Source organism: Poecilia mexicana, unplaced genomic scaffold (genome assembly GCF_051168715.1).
Source record: "Poecilia mexicana isolate PSO_F unplaced genomic scaffold, ASM5116871v1 scaffold_1, whole genome shotgun sequence".
Lineage (NCBI taxonomy): Eukaryota > Metazoa > Chordata > Actinopteri > Cyprinodontiformes > Poeciliidae > Poecilia > Poecilia mexicana.
In genome coordinates, this window is record NW_028263370.1 from 22,497,904 (window position 1) to 22,522,384 (window position 24,481).

General features: G+C 40.0%; 1 protein-coding gene across 1 annotated transcript in view; it reads left to right on the forward strand.

The window, feature by feature from the left end:
* bnc2 (basonuclin zinc finger protein 2) overlaps positions 1-24,481 on the forward strand; it is a 227,118-nt gene that overhangs the window by 151,740 nt on the left and 50,897 nt on the right. Inside the window, exons 3-4 of the mRNA XM_088006490.1 lie at positions 6,093-6,195; positions 8,709-8,944. Of these exons, the coding sequence (XP_087862616.1) occupies positions 6,093-6,195; positions 8,709-8,944 (339 nt within the window). The remainder of the gene's footprint in view (positions 1-6,092; positions 6,196-8,708; positions 8,945-24,481) is intronic.

Below are 24,481 nucleotides of genomic sequence, written 5' to 3' on the forward strand. Positions count from 1 at the left end.
GGTTTGTAGGCGGGCCATTATTCGCTCTTTGGTCCGTGTTAGTTTGATTACGCATTCACACCTCCCCAAACGAACCAGACTTTCTAGATAAACGGACTGGAGTTGGATTACAGCGGATTAAACAGGACTGTTGGGAATGCAGCCTTAATTGGACCTAAAAATGAGCTTCTTATCAGCAAAATCTACAGGTGGGTTTGGCGTGAAACAAAGGAAGTGTGAAAGCACTCCTTAGCTTCGGTGATGGTTTGGGCCTGTTTCTGTTGCAGGCTTCATGAACCTTCATGAAATACCAGGATGTTTTGTCTAAAAATCTGAAAAAATGGGTCATCATTCACACCATCTGGCCAGATCAACGCAGAAATCTTAAATATCTTTACTGGGGTGTGAACAGATTTCTCCATGTCTCTTTGTGGTTTTGTTTAGTTTTGTATTTGTGATGCTGAGATGTGCAGACTGTTTAAAATGACCTTGGACCTCCTTCTGCTGTTCCTCTTTGCTCAACTTCTTCACTCCATCTGTCTCGTTAAGAGTGTTTTAATCGAGAGTCTGATGCTGGCCATCACTGCTGTCAGTGTTTACACAGTGGGGCTGGGACAGCGGCGGCGAGCCAAGCAAAACATCCATGAAATGTCAAGCCTCTGGCTAAACAAAACCCTGCAGCGACACACACAGAAAGTTGAGTAAGATAAGTGCAGAAGAAAAAGAAAAAGGAAAAAAAAATGACACTCGACTACGCTGTTGACTGCAGCGGCACCGCAGCAGCTGTGCGTGAGTGTTGACTGTTGTCTGGTTCTAATTGCTGCAGCGTTGTGGGAATTTCTTCAGCTTTTGCTGAACATCGTCCTCTTTAGGTCCGAGCCAGAAAGGAAACGCTGGCGAGACGTTTGTACGGTGACTAATGTGGAGTATTTGGCCGAACTTCCTCCCCCCTCTTTGCCTGCTGTGACAAATATGTACAAGTGTAGTGGTGGGATCAGACAGAGTGTGAGAATATACAGAATCATGATTCAGTTTCTTGTTTTTCTCTCTTTTTTCCATTTTATTCTATAATTCCTGGTTGAAAAACTTCAACCGCCAAGCACGTGAATATCATTCCCATAAAGTTATGATCATATGACATTTGTTATTTCATCATCCAGTCTTATGTAAAGGACGTTTTGAGAGTAGTTCACTACTGTGTTAGTATTTCAGTGCTAGCATGCTAGCTGTCCCGCTAGCTGATGACTTAGTGTGTTTTTTCTCTCTTTTTCACCATTTTATTTTTTAATTCCTGGTTGAAAACATCCGCCAAGCACATTACTATTTTCCCCATGAATTTATGATCATGTATTTGTTGTTTCATTAGCAGCCTTGTGTAGAAGACGTTTTGAGAGTAGAATAAATGTGTTAGCATTTTGGTACTAGCATGCTAGTTGCCCAACTAACCTAGCTGCTAATCTGCTAGTGGTGTTTTAATACTGTATACATATCATGTAAGCAAGTGAACAAAAAACATTTTTTAGCAGCAAGTTTCCTGTTTTTTCTGCCAACCTTCTTTCCAATGTTTTGTCTTTATAAGCTTTGATGTCATCGCAAAGATTTTTATTATGTTACTCCTGTCTGACAACTTTGACTCAAATTAATCGTAAGAACTAACAAGCAGTCTGTTCCCTCACCCTTTCTGCCATCATTACCCACTCAGTTAAAGGGGGGTTGCTGCTTCTTTATTGCTGTTCTTAATGCTGTTGTCTGCTTAATGGGCCAGATATGAGAGGTGCTGCAAGCCGGCGTAATAAGTCAGTGATTAGAGGGCGCCTTGTCACAGCAGCAGCAGCCCCGCAGACAGTGGCATGCTCTAATTGCCGTATTAGACGCCCCTTAACTATCTCATCAGCTGTCAGAGTTCAGCTTGTAAACAGCGGAGGTGCATTTGATATTTCCATTTGTTTTATTTCCACCGATCCCGCTTAATCCGAAACGCCTGCACCGTGTGACAACGTGATGTTTTACAGAAAGCTCCTTAGAGAAGGAAAAAGAAAATGCTCAGAGAGTGTAACGTGGGGTGAAAGATAAAAAAAAAAACTGAATAAAAAGCATCTGGTAAGCAACATCATTTCAGCTGCAAAACGTTATTGCTTTGGTTAAATAATCCAGCTGTTTATGGTCTATTGATATAAATATTGCCCACCGTGGTTTCTCATACATGAAAAGAAAGTCCCCACATTGCAAACGCTGTGCACAGCCTGTCTCCACCGGGGCGAGCAGCTGGTTTTCCCAAAGGACCATTTAAGCAACTATGGCTGTTGTTGAAAGCCAAACCATTGACTGAACTCAGTTTTTATTTCATAATATGATTTGTCTTCATCTTTGTGCAGCAGGATTATGTCACTAATGTACTCAACATAAATAATAGCATTCTTTTTAACGTCGACTTTTGTTAATAACTACTTAAATCTGTGTTTGGTTAAAAACTTTTCATTATGCGTCAGTATTTCTTTTAATTATGAGCTGAAAATCTCTGGCTACGTTCATCCAGCAGGTCTTGTAATGGACGCGGCTCTCTGTGGATCGATTTTAAAGTTATTCAATAATGGAAGCCGACAGTATCTTCACAAGATCATAACAAGTGAAGGAAGCCAAGTAAAAACAAAGCGAGCTAATTTACGTCCGGATTTACGACGTCTGGCCTCTTCTGGTGCAGAATTATGACTCGCATCAGTGAGGTAAAAGTCAGACACAGGTTAGGTTTCGAACCAAAAAAAGGGGTTAAAGTTACTGAAAAGCATTAAAGCAACTCACTGATGTTAATTATATTAGTCATCATAATTTAATTTTCAGGTTGTTGAATCGTTCAAAATGGCGGCCTGTGAAGTGGCAGACTCCTTTAACCCAACAAAGTGGAATAATTGTTTTTACCTAAAGTTTAGTTAAGATATCCAGCTTCTGTCCCAACAATAGAAACTTAGGATTTCAACCCAATATATTTAACATTGTGTAAAATGTCACCTTTATGAAAAATTGTTTATTCAAAGTGTAGCTAGCACTAGCTTGCTTACCAGGTAAAAAGCTAATGCTATCTTGAGCAAACAAATCTCCTTTCTTGTGTACAGTTATTAACCCAAAACTCTAATTTTACAGTGTAATTTTACTAACTTAATGGATTTATTTCATCTCATCGAAGAAGTTAATAAATTATTTTTATTTAGCAAAGGGAAATATGCTAAATATTGGACTTAACGATTCAGCCTGAACAAGTACGTTTGAAGTAGCTTCAGCCGCTTTTACACATTAATTAACATATTTTCATTTAAGTCTTTTACCTTTTAATTGTCAACCACATTTTTAAAATTTTTCAAAATTAGTCTCTTTTCTAGATTAACCAAAAACCAAAACACAGCCAACAGCCATCACTGTCCATAATAACTGCAGAATTTGAATTAATATGAGTCATAATAACATTTAATTTCCCTTTGGGATCTATAAAGTATTTTTTAATTAGATTTTTTTACTCTTAGTGTGGTTACAATTACCCAAGTTCTCAGTGTAAACTAAAGGGACACCCAGCAATTTTTACAGTAGTTTCAGAGACAGTTTACATTAGGAAAGGGAAGTTGGTGAATTTGAGGCTTTCTGACCCAGTTAACACCAAGAAGTGGCAGAAATAATTTCTTTTAATCAATATATTTTATAACAAAGTAAAAAAGAGCCTAACTGCTGCAGAAAATAAATCTTGATAATTTCTGTTGGCCTTTTATGTCTAAAAATGTTCACATTTGCGGCCGTGTGATTGCCTGTGCACAGCCAGGTCTGCTGAGGGAAGCAACCGTCAGCCCATTAAGAGCGCTCACGCCTGGATTTCAGTCACCGACGGTCTGTAAACCTGACACATAATCCTCCCTCGCACCTGGAGAGCTTAAAGAAACGGTGTAAATTCAAATCACCTCCGCCTCGAGTGTCATCCGGTGTCAAACTGCGAGGCGACGCGGCTGGAAGTGGTGTAATTTTGTGTTTAATCTCGGATTAGCCCATGTTCGCTTTGACACCTGCAGGAACTAATCTGGTTTGTAACACCTTAAGGCGCGCAGGAGGGGATTCTGATAGATTTTACGCTCCCTTAGTAGATTAGAGGTTTTATACGTTGCAGGAAAAGGTGCTAATCCACAGACTTTCTGTTGAACACCTGAACGTGCCCTTGAGTTTGTGCGCATGCAGCGAGGAGTAGAAATATTCGGAGCGTCTCGCTGATCGATCGGTGCTCTGATCTGTGCAGCTGGAGTGCTGATTGGCTCCGATATTGAGAAATAAAGGCCACAAATGGCGACCTTTTGTCACTAAGCTGCCACACCAAACAGCGAGAAAAGCTTCGATAGTGCAGACAGTTCAGGCTGTAAATTCATAAAACTTCAGCAACTGATAGGCGAGGTTTCGGTTTGAGAGCCAGCAGACGTTTCGCCACAGCTTCTTTATCTCTGACCGATGTCCGAACTACCGGGTGGTTTAGATTTCCCTGTCAAAATAAACAGACACAGACTAATTTTCTCTTTATTACAATTTTTAAAAATCCTTAAACTCTAGTCCTTAGGACTGCAGCGAAAGGGACGAGTTTTCAGAGCTCTGGTTTCGTTCAGCACATTTTCTCCTTCAGCTGCAGAATTCCTGCAAATTATATCAGTTCATCTCGATAAGATAAAGAAAATACATATAATAAATGATGAGCTGATATCAAGATTAATGTTTTTTATTTCTTTTGCTCTGTGTAGTCATGAAACTTACAGCTTGCAGCTGCTGCGCTTATTTGGATGAGGGATCTGTGTTTGCTTTGTGACTGCAAGCAGCTGCTGGGTTTTTTAATTAATTTAAGGAAAATGCAGATTTTTTTAAATGGACTCCTGTAAAATATGTTTAAAGATTTGTTTATGTGGAGTAGCCGTCGGCTGACATGGTGTATGTGTTGTACTGAGATGCCCTCGTCGTGTCTGGACACTTAACCTTTCAGCACTAAAAGCTTTCCAAGGTCAGATGAAGTGCAGCTCCGGTGTTGAGTAATGGAGCCTCAGTCGCAGCCAGCCATGGCTCCGTGTGTTTTCAGCAAAAACTGTGTTTGGGAATCCGCTTCATGAGATTCTTTATTTCATTTATTCATCTCTGCTTTGAGGAAACTGTTATCTTTTGAGGCTTTAGTCTTTTGAACCACCACAACAACCAGTTTTTATATACATTCAAATTATAACTGACAAAATGTTTATTGTGACATAATAAAGAGAGCTGTGTCTAATTTAATATCTTAGAGGGGGAAGCTTTCATTTGGCACTTTGAACCCAAAACTATTAGATATCTGCAATTTGTTTCAGTAGCATTAGAAAATATTGACCCATAAATTGATAAGTCTCCACCTTCCTATTGGTTCAATGGTTGAGCAGGAACAAATTGATCTCTAGCTAATCTCAAAACCACGACGACTCTTAATCTCGAGCAACATTATGCGAACGCTCTGTCTGCGCAAATGAAGATTTACTCAGATTTCTTAAATAGAAAACAGTTTAAGGTCATTTAAAAAACTTTGTGGCATCAGCGCAAAAGTAAAGGTAAGCCACACTCTTGATCCCAGTAGACGTTCAAGAAAAGCACACATACACTTTGAAAAAATGACAAGTGGAAAAAACCATGAAAATATTTAAAGAGTAGGGAGATTAAAGGTTTTTCTTATTTTCTGTAACAGTAATTCATACTATTAACAGGTTAACATGTAAACATTAGACTCTGTCTTTATTCCCTGAAGAGTTTATAGATTCCATCATTTCCAAATCAGCTTCACTCCCATTTTTATCCACTGACAGCGAAAATTTTAAAAAAATTATCTTATTTAAACATTCAGACACCTTTTCATTTCAAACTCATCATTGGTAAAGAAAACGTCTTCCATCAGTTACAACTTCTACTCTGAGGAGTGTTGCCAACATAATCTGTTAATGCTGAAATGGTGCATTCACTGACTGGAAAAGAGCCGTTTTGTGTGTTACTTTGTGTTCATTGGAGCTGAAAATCGGCTCCTTCCTGTCGTCTTTTATTTCGTTCTGTGACTAAACTCCGCTTTGTTTCTCGTGTCTCTGCAGGCCATTCGGTGCACACTGGTGAACTGCACGTGCGAGTGTTTCCAGCCTGGAAAGATTCACCTGCGGACATGTGACCAGTGCAAGCACGGCTGGGTAGCTCATGGTAAGACAATGTCCAAGCTGTGCTGTATATATAAATATTAGTGCGCCATCAAGGTCCTGACCTCATATCTATACATATCCTCCACTTGGAAAATTATCATAGATGCCAAAAGCATGAATTCTGTTCTGCAGCGAGTATTTTGAGCTGTTTTTATGTCATAAATAAACTTTGTAGAAATGTCGAACTTTTCCACCTTTGTTTCCCCGTTCTGTTTTCGTTTTCTCTAATTGTTGTTTTGCAAAAAACCCAACAAAAACATTTTTACAGGGGAGAAAGTAATGTTAGAGACCACACCTCATCTGTTTTATTACACAGGTAAAAAAGAAGAAAAAGGGAGAAGAGGGAAAGAAAGTACAAAGCGAAGAAGGAAGGAGGGGGAGATTAAAAGAAAACACCTGTTTGGCTCTGGTCCGCACAAGAACAGGCTGCGAGGCCTTCAGCGGATCGCACAGGACCCCATTGACTATTTTTTAATCTCTCCCTCTGAACTGAGCTGTCAGGCACACATCTCTCCTCTCTCCCCCGCTTTTCATTTCATGTCGGCATTGGCAGGGACTCTGACAAGTAGTTCTTCATATTTTATTATGTTCGTGTCTGGCTGCGCTGCCGTTGTCAGGCGAAGCCTTCGTCCCAGGATCAGAGAGGGAGAGGGAGAGACGCAACCAGGTGTCACCCAGACAGGCAGGAGGGAGGGGGAAGGATGAAGTAAAGGAAGAAAGGAAGAACTGAGACAAAGAGGACGAGTCAAACAGGTGTCGCCCAGACAGCCAGAGAGTGGAAAGAGGTGACTGAGGTTGCACAGTAGAGCTAATAACAAATCTGCTGGACCTAAAGCAACGTGTGAGCCCACCTGCCCTGCAGCTGGAGTTCGGTCTGCTTTTTTACATCAGAGTCGGGTCGTAAATCACTGTTCTTTACATGCGTTTGGGTCAAAAATAGTTTATAATGCTTTACCTAAACTGTCGGGGTGTCAGTGCAGTAAAGGTTCAAAAAATGTTTTAAAAAAATGATGTGGCGTTCATTTTTATTTACGCCTCTCTACAAGAAAGTCAGCTAGCAAGTCAGCTAAGTAAGTAAAATGATTTAAATGTGGAAGATGGTGTTCTGGTCAGATGAGAACAAAATGAAGCTTCATGCAAAACTTTGTTTCAGCTTGAGTAGCACAGACACTTAGCGATGTAGCATCATGCTGTGCAGGTTATCAGTTCTAACTCCATGACAAACCTTGAAGAAAACCTTACAGGCTGCAGAAGACTTGGGCGTGGCGCTATGTTGGATTAGATGGACAGATAGCAGATACTGACCAGCAGTGGTGAGCAAATTTCTGCTAACATACTAATAGTATAGCTAATTTCTCTTTTAGCACTTTTGCTAACTTTGAAGTTTTAGTTATTAAGAATTCTTTAAATAGTTATACTTTTATATTCATGCTCTTATTTTGAAGTGGTGAATGTAGCAGTTCTGTTTCCTCTCTGTTTTTAATTTTCTGTTTGTTTTTTTTAAGAAACTTTATTGAGCAAGTAGCAAGAACACAGCAAACAATCAAATGAGGCATAGAGAAGAATATAACGCATGAACAAACAACCAGGGGTGTAAATTAAACAAATACATGTAAAAATTCAAACTTATGACTGTTTTGCCTCCTCTCTGCCGGTGATGTAGTAAATGACATTTAGTCTGTACCCAGAATGCATTGCAGTAGAAGCACAGTCTGTAGTAAACAACAAAACCGCTAGTTTAGTGACGCTAGTGTCGTCAATTTGAAAAAATCAGCAACAGAGTTAGCAGAACTCAACAACAATAAAACTGAAACCATGAGTGAAAGGTTTGTTCCAAAGAAAAACCTCATGAACTGCAACTGTGTTTAATAGAAAGTTTGACCCTGTTGAAGGTGATGTACGGCGCTCTGATTAGCCTGCGTGTTGTACCATGGAGCATATCAATATGGTTGAATTTAATGCTTTTCTGTTGTAGTGTAGCCCTGCAGATTAGCTTCTAAATGCTAAGTACAACACTTTGCCATTTCTTTCCCTAAATACTGTCTTATATTAAAGCTTCACTACTAGCTTTTGCTAAATGTCTTTGTGTATTGATTTAGCATTAGCTTCTGCCAAATAATATCTTGTAAAAGAGCTTTAGCATTAGCTCCTACCAAACACTGTCTTTTTATAGCACTTTAGTGTTAGCTTCCACTAAATACTCTGTTGGTGTAGCCCTTTAGCATTAGCTTATGCTAAATTCCGTTTTGGCATAGCACTTTAGCATGAACTTCTTGGTTAAATATTACCTCGGTTTATCAGCTTCCAATTAATATTGTCTTAGTATTTAGTATTAGCTTCTGCTAAATACTGTCTTGTTATAGCACTTTAACAATAGCTTAGCTAATTGTTTAGTTAGCGGCGGCCACCACTGCTAACCCAGTGGCCAAGAGAGAAGAGAACTCTAACCTAGCGCCTCTTAGCATTCGCTGTTCATCGTCTCCTCCTCATCTTTTTGCCTGCTCCTCTTTGCAGCCCTGGACAAGCTCAGCACCCAGCACCTGTACCACCCGACCCAGGTGGAGATCGTCCAGTCCAACGTGGTGTTCGACATCAGCAGCCTGATGCTGTACGGCACCCAGGCGGTTCCCGTCAGGCTCAAGATCCTGCTGGACCGCCTGTTCTCCGTGCTCAAGCAGGAGGAGGTTCTGCACATCCTGCACGGCCTGGGCTGGACCCTCAGAGACTACGTCAGGGGCTACATACTGCAGGTCAGTGGCCGCCCCACACCGCTATCAAGGCGTACTTACTCTCTCGCCGCTCCAAAATGGAGCCCTTGCTGACAATTTTCAGCCATTTCTGAAAGTGGAGAATAAGTCCACACCAGTGATCACTATCACCTTCACTTTTTCACTAAACACAGCCCACAAATTTCTCAGACCGGCGCGGCTTTTCTGAGAGGAATCGATCGAAAGCATGGCAGTGACAATCTAGGCCACTTCAACCCCATTTTCCCAACGTTTTCCCCGCTGTTACTCCCGCCTCGGTTTGCCCCCTGTTTTCCTGCCTCACAAACACTACAGTGTGCCCCTCACCCTGAAAAAAAGGAAAGGAGAGGAAAAAAAAAAAAACAAAGTGGAGAAAAATGTCACGCCAGCAAACTATAAAACCACTGTAGTGCGTTTCCTCTCCCCATCCATCCAACCATCCCTCCTTCCACTCGTCCCTCCCAGATAATTGCAGACAGGCACGTTTCTCAATCAACGGTGCAGAGGTTTTGGTGTTGAAACCCAAACCAAAGTGTTCCTGAATGAATTAGTTAACAGTGACTGAACATGTGCATGTGGTTAGCCCTGTGTGTGTAAATCTGAGTGTGAGTAAGTGTGCTTATCTCAATGCATGTAAGGTTTAGGCTTCCAAGAATGTAAGTGGAACAGTATGGTGAGCGCAGGCTGGGCTGGAGGTGGAAACGGCTTCACAACTCATTCCTTTACATTAACATAACATAACATAATATAATATAACAGGGTTTAAATCTGGTGTCTTTCTGCATAGAGTTGGCATGTTTTTAACTTTAAAAAATTATTTTAATTGAAAATCAACACAATAATGTGCACAATTTAAAGACAAACTCAGTTGGCAATACCAACAATTAAAAAAAAATCCAAATAAGCTTTTAATTATGTCATAAAGACTAATATTTTATCAGTAATAGTTAAAAACATGAATTCAGCCTCCATATTTGACTTAGTCAACGCTGTGCTATTAATTTGTAAAGTAAACATTTATTTTGGTTAATATTTAGGTAAATTAGATTGTATCATTAATATTTTTATGTTATTTGTTGTTTTATGTAAATGAGACAATTAGTCTCATTTACATAAAAAATAAAAAAATAAAAGAAGTACTAGTTCAACTGGCAGATTATTTTCACTTATAATTAGCACTTTTTCATAAGGTTTAAGGATTTATTGACTTAAAACAAGCTCCTGTTTCTTGTTAGCTTTGTCTTAATTGAAGTGAAATGAGATATTTGCACTAGAAACTACCAAAGTTAGTTGATAAGATTTTGAGTTTTTGCAGTGATTGTACTCTAACCACTTCTTGTTGTTCACATTTACAGCTTAGACCACAGCCAGCTGGTGAACTATCCGTGAATCCTTTATAAATGTATTATAACTTGTAGTGTTTTCCCAGAGCAGCTCCATTTTCCAGCCGGGTTTAAGCTACTGGGCGAGTTGTGTTTTTATCAGCTGGATCTAATAGTCAGCTGGTGGGAGCAGCGTTGCTCAGCCTCGTGTCACGCCACTGCCTAAATCCTCCCGATCTGCTCAGACGGGCTTCAAAGGCGCCGCGGCCGCAGACGAGCAGCCAGTCACTTCAGGACAGTAAGCGCTCGCTGCTCGGCCCTATTAGCCTGGGAGTAGCTGTGAAATTCAATCATCTTCCCCGAGCCTCCAGGCCTCGCTTTATGTCAGGGTGTGCTCCTCACCGCCGCACTAAATGAGAGATAAAATGAGGAGAACGGCTTTGGAGATGATAAATTTTGCTTTTAATAATGATGTCAGGCGACGATGTTTGGTAATGAATTCAGGAATTCTGTTTTTCTTAATGGTGATTCAGGTCTGAGATGGAAAGCTCACTTTGTTCACTTCTGATACCGATACTGGTATCGATATCTGAGGTTTAGTTTCTCGTTTGTCAGGAACACCTTAAAAAAACGAGCTAACGGTGTTTCACAACTGTTTACAACTTAAAAGGAAACTTTTTAAATCCAAGTAATGAATTATATTGTTGCTATACTTACTACTCCAAATACCTTAGTATACTTAACTTAGAGTAAATATTTATGAAGAATAGGAGTTTGTTAGCTCACATAATACACCAATAGATTCACAAACTGGTCAAATATGTAAAAACAACTTTAATTTCTTCAGTCAGTTCAATTACGAGTAAAACAGCGAATGTATAATAAAGAAACTGAAAGTCATGAAAACACTGAGTTGCCTAACTTGGCCAAACATGTAAAAAGAAACTGAGACAAACCTCATTTCAAATGACTCAGAAAGAAGAAATAGGGATGCTAAATATAATGCAAGATAAATAATGGATTACAAAGCGTAGAAATAGACTGAATAGATACGGGTATTAATATTGGCTCTTTTTTTCCATATTTTTAGATTCTCCTCGTACTTTTCTCAGCTTCTCTTCCTCTCCATGTCCTCGTTTTGGATCATTCTGCTTCAGCTGAACTAAATGTGTTTCTCAGACCTGTGAGGTGATGTGTTTAAATGTGCGGCCGGGATTATCTGAGTGAGTCGCACACCTACGCTGCCGACGTATGGCAGCGTGCGGGTAGCTGCAGCCATCGCTCGTTTGTTGCTTCCTCACATCCGTCCTGCCTCAGCTTCTTCCAGCTCAATCATCGCAGCTTCGCTGGCCAACCGAGGTCAGAACAACCTGCAGAACAACCTGCCATTCACAAAATAAAACTACGTATGAAGACGGGGTTCTGTGAGGAGGTTATGAGCAGTTAGTAATGTAATGCTGCTTGTGCGTCACATTTATGGGTGTACCAGAAACGCGTGGATACACAGGTTCCACTTGGGACAATGTAATTTAAAAAATCCAAATTAACACATTAAAGTCCCGGCGCTAATATTAAAATAACAGAACAGCTCATGAAAATTTTATTTCATAAAACAGTTACACTTCTGTCAATATGGCAACAAACTGAACTAAGCAGTGGAAAAAATAAGCTAATATCCTGGTTCTAGTAGCACCAATCACAATTTATTTTATTTCAAAAGCAAAACCATATTTAAGTTCCACAATTAAATGCACCCAAAATTGATGTATTTATTTTACAACAGAAAATACACAGCTTATGATGGCTCCACACATCCCCAATCAGGAAAATCCCAACCTTTTTTCAGATATTGAGACGTAGGAAGTATCAATCTTCTGTTGGCAGCTAGTCAGTTAGCATCGCTTTGCAATCAGGTCGTATAAATTAAAGCTGCCAGCCCAGACAGCGCACTGCAAAAACACAAAGAATTAGTTGAATTTAAAAAATATTAGTTCCACTGGCAGGTCACTTAAAACAACACTGCAAAAAGACAAAATCTTACCAAGTATTTTTATCTAGTTTCTAATGCAAATATCTCATGAAATAAGATAAAACTAACTTAAAAGTAACTTTTCAGCAAGAAATAAGAGCTTGATTTAAGTCAAAACTTCTTGAATATCAATGAAAAGTTCCACTGGCAGATTATTTGACATATAACAAGACATTTTTCATGTTTGAAGTGACATAATCAGCCTGTTGAACTACAAATTTTTATAAATATTAAGGAATTATTGACTTAAAACAGTATCTTCTGTCCTGCTGCTAAGTTACTTGTAAGTTAGTTTGATCTTATTTCAGAATATTCACTAGACAAAAAAACTTGGTAGGATTTTGTGTTTTTGCAGTGTGGTGTTCGTTTTTACCTCAAAACTTCTCTATTTTTGTTATATTCTGCTGGTTAGATCAAGATAATCCTTCTCTCCTTTCACTCTGGTTGCAACCCCTCGCCCTTGATCTCCTCCTCCTCTTCCTCCTCTTCGTCTCGCTGGTTGTTTCCAGAAAGCCCCTCGGCCAACGTGCACCAGATGCCCGACTCCTGAGCTTGTCACCGCTCACTCCTCTGCTGCGCGCCGACAGATGGAATAGCAATCAGTGCGAGTCTCTCTGTCTCAGCTACTGTCTCCCACACTCCTCACCAGCTATTTTGTCTTCCTCTCTCTTATCCCTCGCAGAGCGGAATAATAAGAGCGCGAGCGGAGAGCCAACATGTGGGCCGGGGCCCAGGCTTTCCTGAGCGACATTCTCAGTAATGTTCTGTCCTTGTAGAACATTGGGCTGCCTCTCCTTTTATGAGATGCGGTTTTTCTGACTCCACGCGGCTTCCAGGAGGCCCAGATGGAACCGCTAACGGCCCCCACCGCCGCCGCGCGCACACACACACACACATGAACATACTGTACACACACAAACAGACCTAAGCCCTAATTGCACACACACTCGCAGGAATGCTTATCCAAGGCGCACAGGCAGCCGCGAAATCACACTCATCTATTCGACGCTTCGCAGACGGGGGCTTTGTTTGGGATCTGCTTTAGGTTAATGACACTCACGTTTTCTGATTTATCTGCTTTTCTCTGCTGTGTTGTTTCTGCAGGCACACTGCAAAACACAAAATCCTACCTACTGATTTTCCACTTCAAATATCTTATTACACTTGAAATAAAACAAAACTGACCTACAAGTAACTTTCTGCCACATAGATCAGCTTGTTCTGGTTCTACTGGCAGATTTTTCACGAATGGGGAAAAATGTCTTGTTACATGCAAAAAAAAAGTGGATCTGATACTTTTTTTACACTGCAAAAACCGAAAACCTTACCAAGTATTTTTAATCTAGTTTCTAGTTTTCAGCTTTATATACTGACTTGTTTTGTCTAATACTGATGAAAAAGTTCTGGTTTCACTCCCAGATTATTTCCCTCATTACAAAACATGTTTCCAGTGAAATAATCTTTCTGTTGAATCAATATTAATTAATTATTTACTTAAAACAAGATCCTGTTTCTTGCTGAAAAGACACGTGTAAGTTGGTTTTGCCATTTTTTTTCACTTGTACTAAGATATTTACACCAGAAACTAGACCAGAAATACTTGGCAGGATTTTGTTTTTGCAGTGTAGAAATTATTTCTTCATTAACTGGATTTAAAAAGTTTTCTTTTAAGCTATGAACAATTACAAAACACTTTATATGTTAGATAAGTGAAATAATCTGCCACTTTTTCATCACTATTAAGGAATTATTGACTTAAAACAAGCTAATTTTTCTTGCTGAAAACGTGGTGTGTGCTAAGATATTTGCAGTAGGAACTAGATCCTACCTGGCAGGATTTTGTTTTGCAGTGTAGACATGCAGAGGAAAGGGGTGGTGCTGCAGGAGGGGCTGCAGCCCTTTCCCCCCCTAAATTTTAACTGTAATGTTGTACATGTGTACTTACACATGTGGAATATTGGGTGTAATTACGTGGATTAGGGTACAAGAGTGTTTGTGTAGGACAGGAAACCATTTCCACTTGCAGGTGGGCCTCGGTGAAGGTAAAACTTGGCGTCTCTGTTGTGGTTTAGATGGGTATTTATTGAGCCAGAGCCACATTTCTGTGAATTTCTGTCATCTTTTTTTTTCACCCCGTAAACTCCCCACATTTCTCGTCTCACACTTTGTCAGCCGTGAAGGTCGCCGTATCTCCTGATCCGCCCGCCTGAGAAACTTCCATTTTAGGCAGTCCGTTTCTGTGCAGCAGCGTTCTTTTGGACAGAATCCCTCCGTCTCCTCCGTACGGCACAGTTGTAACCCCGTAACGTCCTCCCGTCCGCCCTCCATCACCTTCCCGCTCTCAGAACCTGTTTTCTGTTATCACGACTTAATGCCTCACCCTGGGAGATGGACGGGCGGAGGCGGTGGGCGGGGGGCGAAGGCATTCTGCTACGGTGGAAATTCTTACGTTCATATGGTTATGATTTGGTGGGGAGGTCAGCCTCGATTTCTGCTGGAAGGCTTACGGTTGGCTGTGCGCTGGCCGTGCTGGGCTCCAGACACTTCAAAGACAGCCGGCGTACTTAATCAAGGTGAATCTCAACCCCACCTCCCCCACTTCATGTGCACATGAACACACACACACACACACACACACACACACACACACACACACACACACACACCACTGTCCTCCCTGCTGATTTTTACTCTACTCATTCTCAACTCCTCATCTTTTACTAAGAAGGAGGTGAACCGACGTGATTTAAAAAAAGGGGATCAGTCAGAAATTAATCCTGATCATTTGAGGTAATTAAAGCTCCTGATGCACCAATAATTCAACGATTTTATTTTTCCTTGAGGCCTGCCTGATGATTTTTATTTTTCAAAGGAATATATCTCATAGAAGGTTAAGTGTCCAAAATATTCCAAAATAATCAGTATTTCAATTAGGGCTGAAACGATTAATCGCGATTAATCACAATTATTTGTGATTAAATGCATTAATTATGATTAATTGGATCAATCATGATTAGTTGCATTGAATTGAACTCATGATTAATCATAATCGGTTTAATCAGATTAATCAATTATTTAAATAACTGTCAACTAATGTACTAATCAATTAATTAACTTGAATATAATAATAAAAATAATCAATGTTTCAATTAGGGCTGAAACGATTAATTGGATTCATCATGATTAATCGTGATGAATAGATTATTGAAATAATTGTCAACTAACTTAGTCATGGATTAATAGTTAACTGGAGCAAACAGACCCTAAAAAAACACTATTAGCTGAAAGAGCAACACATTCAGAGGCTTTGATGTCTTCAAAGGACTAAATTTAAAAATGGTTAAAAATAATCAATACTTTAACTAGAGCTGAAACGATTAATTGGATTCTGGATCAGTCGTGTTTAATAAGATTAATCATTTATTGAAAAAGAGCATTTGTTGAAAGAAGAACAAACTCATAGCAGTAATTAAGCCAAATCTATACAAATATAAATATATAAATTTATGATGAAAAAACATTTTTGTCTGTAAACATGTTTTACCCAGAATATCTCTGATGGCAGTTCCAGCTACCACCAGATATTCTGTAAAAATATATCCTATTAATCATCTTTTGTTTTTCAGTTATTAATCATTTAATTAATAAATTAGTCAATAGATCTTCCCTCCACTGTATTGATGTTAGTGGAGCAGAAAGGACTGATATTTTCACATTATTGAAATTATTTTTTTATCTGCATCCTTTGCTACAAATAATCAAGCGTTCACTAAAGGAATAATATGTTGTTGCATTTGAGTCAATAAATATTAGAATCTGGTAGTTTTGTGGTAGAAAATGGGATTTCTCAACATGTGATTTTCTGCTCACCTATCAGAGCGAATCAGATAAATTCTGATTTGTCTGATTGGTGCATCTCTAATTAAATTCCCCTTTTTCCTCTGGATTATTTTTACTGACCTGCGTTGTAGGAAGCTGAAAACCTCTAGCCCTGTTTGCAGTAACCTTCCTCCCTGTCACTTCGTCTGACAAAGCTCATATGAAGCTCCTTACACAGGTCCTGCCCATGCCAAATCCTCGGCCGCTCACCCCTGAATCCAGAACTCAAGCCTCAAATGAATTCAAGCTGAAGAAGCGAGGTTATGTGCAGGTTAGACTGTATGCAGGAATTTGGGGAATAATTCCCTTTATATTGGATTTGGAAGGCAGTCTGGATTTGACCAACAAGGCCTCACAAGTTCAACACTGAGACTAAAATAATAGTGTTAGAATAATGATATGCAGCCATTTTTTCTGGGTTAGAAGCACATTTCTGTGTTAGCATATGAAGGTTGTGACCACAGTAACTCGGAAGCAGCTCATTTCTTCGGCTCCGTGTCAGTTTGACTCTTTCTGATTGTGTTTATATTTCAGGAGTTTTGCCTTTTTTTAAATAAAAATAGCAGATAGACGGCACCAAACTTTTTCACTAAGTTAACTGCTCCTTTCTAAATCCTCCTCTCTAAATCCTTTCTCTTCTTCATCTCAGCCCACAGGTTTGAACAGGATTTATATCTGAGGTCTTAAAGTTGATTTTGTGGTCGGTGAGCATTTTCTCTGTTGGTTTGGTCAGATGTTTTGGATCATCATCCTGACCCATTTTCAGTTTTCTGGCAGAGCCCAACAGTTTTTTATGTAAAACATCCTGATAGCCATATATGAGTATAATAGGGACAGGAGGCAGGCTTATTTATGAAAAAGTGGGAGTCTCGTCTCTGTTGCTAGGAGTTTATATGTCTGTTTGCAATGTGAAGATATTTGTGTTGTATGAAAGAAAAAAAATATGAAAAAATATGAAAAGTAGTCCCTGCAGTGAGTCCTGGTCTCTTTAAAGCCTAAAGGAGATGATGAAGTCTGTAGATCCTCCTTTGATTTCAAAACAAGCCTGCATCTCCACCAAGCATCGTTGCCATGGTTTCATCTGTTCAAAACGTATTGGTTTGACTTTAGTATCGGACCTGTAGCTACAGAACGACCCAAAAGATCAGCACACAGCTACCGTACTTTAACGGCATGTTCTCTGGTCTTTCCCATTTTAATTAATGGTTGTGTCATATTTATATGTAAGGACAGTGCAGTGCACTGCTAACTACAAAGTTAGTTGCAGCCAACCTTAAAGCACCAATTATAAACATTACTTATGCTAATGCTATAGCGCTATATAAACACTGTAGTTAGCAGAAGCTAACTATAGCGCTATATAAACACAGTTGTTAGCAGAAGCTAATGCTAAAGCGCTATATAAACACAGTTGTTAGCAGAAGCTAATGCTAAAGTGCTATATAAACAGTCATTAGCTGAAGCTAATGCTAAAGTGCTATATAAACAGTCATTAGCTGAAGCTAATGCTAAAGCACTATATAAACACTGTAGTTTGCAGAAGCTAATGCTTAAGCGCTATATAAACACAGTCGTTAGCAGAAGCTAATGCTAAAGCGCTATATAAACACTGTAGTTAGCAGAAGCTAATGCTAAAGCGCTATATAAACTCAGTATTTAATGGACGCTGATCCTATTGCACCACCACAATATTTAGTGAAAGCTGAAACGATAAAGCGATAACTTCAATTGAAATTATATCAGGCCCTGAAAGACTACAATCTTTGGGCACCAATTTAACTTTGACATTATGATTTACATGTTCTATAAAGATTAAATATTGTATTACTGTGTACATCTGGTTCTGTTGCTGTTTAAGTAAGTTATTTGGAAAAATGCAGAGAATGTTAAGAGATGAAACTGAACCTCTCTGTGTGTTTATCCACTTCAAAATAAGAGCATCAATATAAATATTTAACTACTTGAAGAATTAAAACAGTCAATAACCAAACGTTCGGCACAGATGTCAAGCATTATTTAACTGAAAGTTTACAAATCAGTTAAGTAAATTAGCACTCTATAAATTTCCAGAAATATTAATTTAGGTTAAGCTAAGTGCACCACGTAATTTTGAAGTTAGCAAAAGTGCTAAATAAAAAGTTAGCTCTGCTATTAGCAAAGTTGTAGACTATTAAAAGTTCACAGATCAACCTTTGAAAGTTATAATTTATGAAATGTTTAAGTTAGATTTTATTTCTCCATTTGAATAAGCTCCTAAATTAAAAGTTTTTAAGTCTTGTGTTGATTCTACTGTAGTAAATAATTACCCTCTGATGGGTTGCTAGTCCCAATCCAGAAATAGCATTTGGACTTAAGCACACAGTGGATGATGAAAAACATTTTTCTGTAGATCTGTTCCATTTAATGGGTGAAAAAAATAAGGATTTAAGTTTATTTAGTCTCACAAGCAGAAGTTTGGATTCTGTCTTTACTTACCATCTCAAAATGTTTTAAATAAAACGATGGGTGAATTGTTTCGTCCTGAACGATGAACTCCATGCAGTCGCCCCTGACGTGTGTGAGAGTCGCCTGGGTGACATCTGATTGGGAGTTTTTGTGCTGTGCTGCGCAGGGCCGATGCAGGAAGTGAAATGATCCGTTTAACATACATGGTCAGGTCCAGAAGCTCCCAGCGAATCTCAGGAGGGGCTTTATCAGCGAAGCTACACACACACAGAGCATACGAGCGCCACCTTCTTACCCGTTTCCCTCTCAAAGCCCGCGATAAGACCGACTTCAAAGCCGACCTGGCAGCTTTATCAGAGATGCCGGTTTGATTCCCTGAGCTTCGTCTCTTCCCATGGCCCCTCCCACCTCACTGACACACACTAAACTTCCTTCTCCTCTGAGGAAAGATACTTCATAACATCCTAATGTGCGGAAGAAACTCCTTTCATTATTCTTCCTCATGCTACACGGTTAGCAGAGCCACATCAAGGTTGGATGGGGCCCAAAGTGGAATTAATTTCTGGGCCCAAAATCCACCACAGCTCTGCTGACTTCCTGTTTACACTGTTGGTGTCACTTAGTAGGAAAGTCGCCATTTCTACATGCACATTTCCTCCCTTTATGAGTTCATTTCATACCAATATACATAAAGTTATTTTTTTCATTATAATTAACTGTTGTCATAAATGTGGAGATGAAAGTTACTAATAATACTTTTAATAGTGCAGGGCATTCTGGGTAAATACAACCAACATAAACACACTGGGCTAGCGCTAGCAGGAGAAATGGTTCATGGAAAGGCAGAAGAGAAAACCTACAACCACTAAACTCTGATGCCACTCCGTTTTTGTTGGTGCAGCGCCCCCACAGGCGAGGAGGGGAACAGGCTTTTTAGCACAGTGTAGCGTGAAAATATAACAAAAGTTGCAACTTTGGTCTGAGTCCACCAGAGGATAGGGAGGAAGTAAGTAGATTTTAGTTTTGCGTTACACTGCCATGTTTAAAACGACGTTCAGTGGCAAATATGTGCAGGTTTGTGTCCGATTTTTTTTTTTTTAAAACAACATGGTGGAGATGTTTGTTTTTATAAAGACTGGGCTATGTGTTTACAAGGCCTAAATGCGCTTTGTGATGTTTTTGTGTAGAAGTTGCAAACTTCATTTTTACTTTGGGTTGGCTTTAACTATACCAAAAGAGAATAGTCTGACAATATTAAGAAGTTCAGGGTATTAATAATGGTTTCTTTCCATAATTGTCCCAGAAAGTCCCATCTTCCAAACTGAAAGCAGGGATCTAGCAGCATGTTATTTGGGTTTTTCTGTACCTTAGCTGGGCTCTGTCCTCTTGTTATAATTACCTCCTCAAACTGAATCCCTTCTCTCTGTCAGCGTCCCCTGCTCCATGTATCCCTCTCATAAGTTATAATATCCTGTCTTTCCTGCGCTGGGAGGAGGAAATAGCTTCTGAATGCTGAAGCAGCTCGGCGGGGGGCTGCAGAGGGCGGCTTGTTGTTGTTGCGGGAAATTGAATTTTACTTCAAGGTCAGCGACACTAATGACGGTGTGGGAAGGTGTTGATCTTGGGCAGCTCTGGTTTGTCCAGCGGCTTCCTACGGTATCGATCCGGACCACAGATTCTAGTCCGGCATCGATTGTCGTGCTGAATAGTTGAAGAGAGCCGTGGAAATTACTGGTGTGGTCACCCAGGACTGCTGGCACTCTCTGGGAAACAAATACATAATTAAAGGTTTCAGATTCAGCACTCCATAAAAGTCGACAGATCATTTATGAATCCATCTGCTCCCTTCGTTATCCCTAAAAAACAAGGAGTCCCTCCGGTTTCCACGTCTCTAGCTGGGTTTCCATTACAAACGTGCTGAAATCTTTGTCTACATTCAGCTGGTGTTGAAACAAAGTTTTGCAATTGCAGTGCTTCAATTAAATAAGAAATTCAATTGTTTAAATGATAAGTCATTAAAAAACACTCCACGCCATCATCTTCCAACTACTTCCTGTCATCGTCTTCTTTGTCATTTCCACCAGTAGTAACATCCAGTTGTTGTGACTGCTGTGAAGATAAAGGAGTCACAGTTCTTCCAACTAAACCAATTTCGATGACCTAGCAGAAAACTAGTTTTTCATTTTCAAACTAGCTTTTGAAAATGACGTTTTTCCACTGAGTGAATTTATTTTAGGAATTTCAATTTGTGTAATTTTATGGCCAGTGGAAACCCAGCTAGTGACGAAGTGGCTCGCTGCGCTGCTGCCCTACGGTGTGAGCGAGTGTGTGTCACTTCCCACACAAATGGAAACATTTAGACACCGAAGTGTGTCCTGAGGTGAGAGCTGCAGAAGCTCTCACTCATAAAGTAGCAGGGAGGCAGCCTGTGGAGGAAATGAGCTCTGCAAACTGAAGGAGGGTGTAGCGGAGTAAAGCTTCTTCTCAAACAAGACGGAGGCTCGTATTTCCTTTACTGAACCCTTTTGTTCAGTATTTATTGAAGAGGAAAAAAAGGGCTTCAGCCGATAAAAACAGAACAACAGCAACAACAACTGCTCGTAACCAAGCAATAAAATCAACAAAGCAAGATAGTGACTAAACAGTAACAGATCCTTAAGCATTCTTCAAAATAAAAGACTTCCTCTATTCAAATAAATCATGTCTTACACTGAAATATATTTCACTTCGCCTTTGTAATTGTATACAATCATATTCAATATAATAATAATAATCATCATGTAAATTATGCTTAACATATAATTGTAATCAGTCACTTATCATGCAAATATACTGAACAACATAAGTGTAAAAAAGTCACAACATCCTCCCACCCGATGAACAACTGTTCATCTGTGTAGGATTTACCTTTCATTTAAGATACTTCTAAAGGGTACAATAACTGAATAGGCCTGCGTAACAAGCCACCAGTCGAAGTACGAACATTGCATGAACGTATGAGACCATCCCTGCCTGGGAAGACCTCTACAATTCTACCCATTTTCCATGTCTGTCTGGGTGTATTGTCCTCCCCCAAAAGAACTACATCTCCTACTTTAAGTAGTGTTGGAGTAGGACTGTTCACCCTGTGGGCTGATTTTAAGTCCATCAAATAATCTCTGCGCCAGCGTTTGCAAAAGCCTATCAAAAGTTTCTGTTGGTATTTCCACCTTCTACCTAGCTGTTCGCGATTTGCAGTGAGAACCTGATTTAGGTGAGGTGATGGAATAATCTTTGGTGGCAAGGAAGTTAAGCGTTTACCAACTAAGAAATGAGATGGGGTAAGTGGCTGGGGTTCTAATGCATCACTAGTTACATAGGACAGAGGCCTGGAGTTCAACACTGCCTCAACTTCAGTAAGAACAGTTGTGAGCTCCTCAAAGCTCAAAGATGCTTTCCCCAGTACCTTTCTTAAGCATGTTTTTACAGATCTCACAAGCCTTTCCCAGAATCCCCCCCACCAAGCTGCTCGCTCAGCGATAAACTTCCACGTGATTCCCTTGTCAGTGAAAAACTCTGTGAGTGTCGATCCTAAGATGTTTTGCCATAACTCCTTTAAATCCTTGTCAGCCCTTTTGAATGTTCTAGCATTGTCAGAGTAAATGACCCTACAAAGACCTCGTCTTGCAATGAATCTCTTTAAGGCCAATAAGAAATTCTCTGTAGTCTGATCTGAGACCAACTCTAAGTGTACTGCTCTTGTCACTGCACATGTAAACAGTGCTATGTATGATTTTACAGACCCGTCCTTAGTTTTAACATATAAGGGTCCAGCAAAATCTACACCAGTAACTTCAAAGGGAGGTGATTCTGTTACTCTGTCTCGAGGTAAGGGAGCAGTAATCTGTTGTGCTGCCTTAACCTTTAGTTTTTTGCAGATGTAACATTTTGAAACAATGTTTCTTACAAGCTGTCTGCCTCTCAAAATCCAATATTGTTCTCTAACTTGAGTTAATGTGTCTCTTACACCAGAATGCATCACTCTTTCGTGACATGACTGAACTAATAGTTCAGAATACTTGTGATTTGTCGGTAGTATCCAAGGGTGTTGTTCTCTGAAACTAAGATCTGAATTCTGCAGCCTTCCCCCAACACTTATTAGACCATTTTCATCTAAGAATGGTTTCAAATCTTTGATTTTAGAATCTACCTTCACATTTTTGTTTGACCTTAACTGCAATATTTCAGAACTGAAACAACTCTCTTGTGTTGACTTAATCCAGTACATTTCAGCTGCACCAAGTTCTTCTGTACTTATCTCTCCCTGAACCTTCAGATAAGATCTTGTGTTATTAACAAACCGCTTTACCCATGCAGTGATTCTTAACATGGTCTTAAGCTTGCTGTACCTTTCTAAGTTTAACAGAGGTTCAGTTTGCTCAGTGGCAGTGAACTGCACAACAGTCTCATACCCAGACCTCAGCTCTGCATTCACTTCATCCACTACATAGTCACTACAAATGTTCAGTTCCTTCTCATCCGTAGACAGTGAAGTGGGTCCCTTCCACCACAGCTGGCTCTTAATAAGGCTCCGAGCATGGTAACCCCGCGTAAGAAGGTCGGCAGGGTTCATTTTGCCAGCACAGTGGAACCAGAGTTCTGGATTTGTGAGCCCTTGTATTTCTGCCACTCTGTTGCTCACAAATGGTTTCCATCGACGTGATGAGCTGCGGATCCAGTGAAGCGTGATCATAGAGTCCGTCCACATGTTGAGCTGGTTTTTCTCCATGTTCAATGGCTTAAGGAGGCTGTGTCCTAATCTTGCTCCAATAAGTGCACCCATGAGCTCCAAGCGAGGTAATGTCATTTTCTTTAATGGTGCTACTCGTGACTTGGAGGCCACAAAACTGTTAATAGTCTCTTCTTGGTTGTTTTGTCCTTGAAGATATGCCACGGCACCGTAAGCCTTTTCACTTGCATCACAGTAGACATGCAACTTTACAGTGTGTGACTCTTTGTTAATCTCAGTGTGGTACCACCTGGGAATAGACACCAGGTGTAACAGTGGTAACTCCAGACACCATTGCTCCCACTTCTCTTCTAAGTCAGTAGGTAATGGTTCATCCCAACTCAGTCCCTTTTCCCACATCTCTTGGAACAGGCACTTTACTCGGACTGTAAAAGGAGTAAGAAATCCAATAGGGTCGAATATACGGGCTGATGTTCTTAGTACACTTCTTTTTGTATTTTCTCTGTCTTTCAAAATGTCCATTAACTCCTTTTGATCAAACACAAAATCATCGTGTTCCGGTCTCCAAACCAGTCCAAGTACTTTAAGCACATTTCCACTGGACTCTGTATCACCAGTGAGCTCTACTCCATTCTCTTTCCACATGGCTTTCAGATCAGGTGAGTTGGTAACCCATTTGCAGAGGTTCATGCTTGCCTGAGAGAGAATGTACTTTGCTGCAGTTGTCATGTGAAGAGCATCCTGCACAGTAGGTGAGCTTGAAATAAAGTCATCTACATACATAGAGTCTCTGAGAGCCTGTACTGCCCTTGGCTGTTTTCTTTCAAATTGTTTGAGATGTTTTCTGATAGTGGCAGCAAGCAAGAATGGGCTGGGAGTTACTCCAAAAACAACTCTTTTCATCCTCAGGACACGCACCTCATTTTTCCAGTCCTTAGCTAAAGGTCTGTGCATCCACAAGAACCTGACAGCATCTCTGTCCTTTTCTGCTAGTGAGATTTGAAGAAAAGCCTTAGTTATATCAGCAGTAAATGCTATCTTGTGCAATCTGAACTTTATGAGCACATCTAGCAGGTTTGGGTTCAGGTTAGGTCCAGTGTACAGACAGTCGTTGAGGGATGGACTGTTTGCCTCAT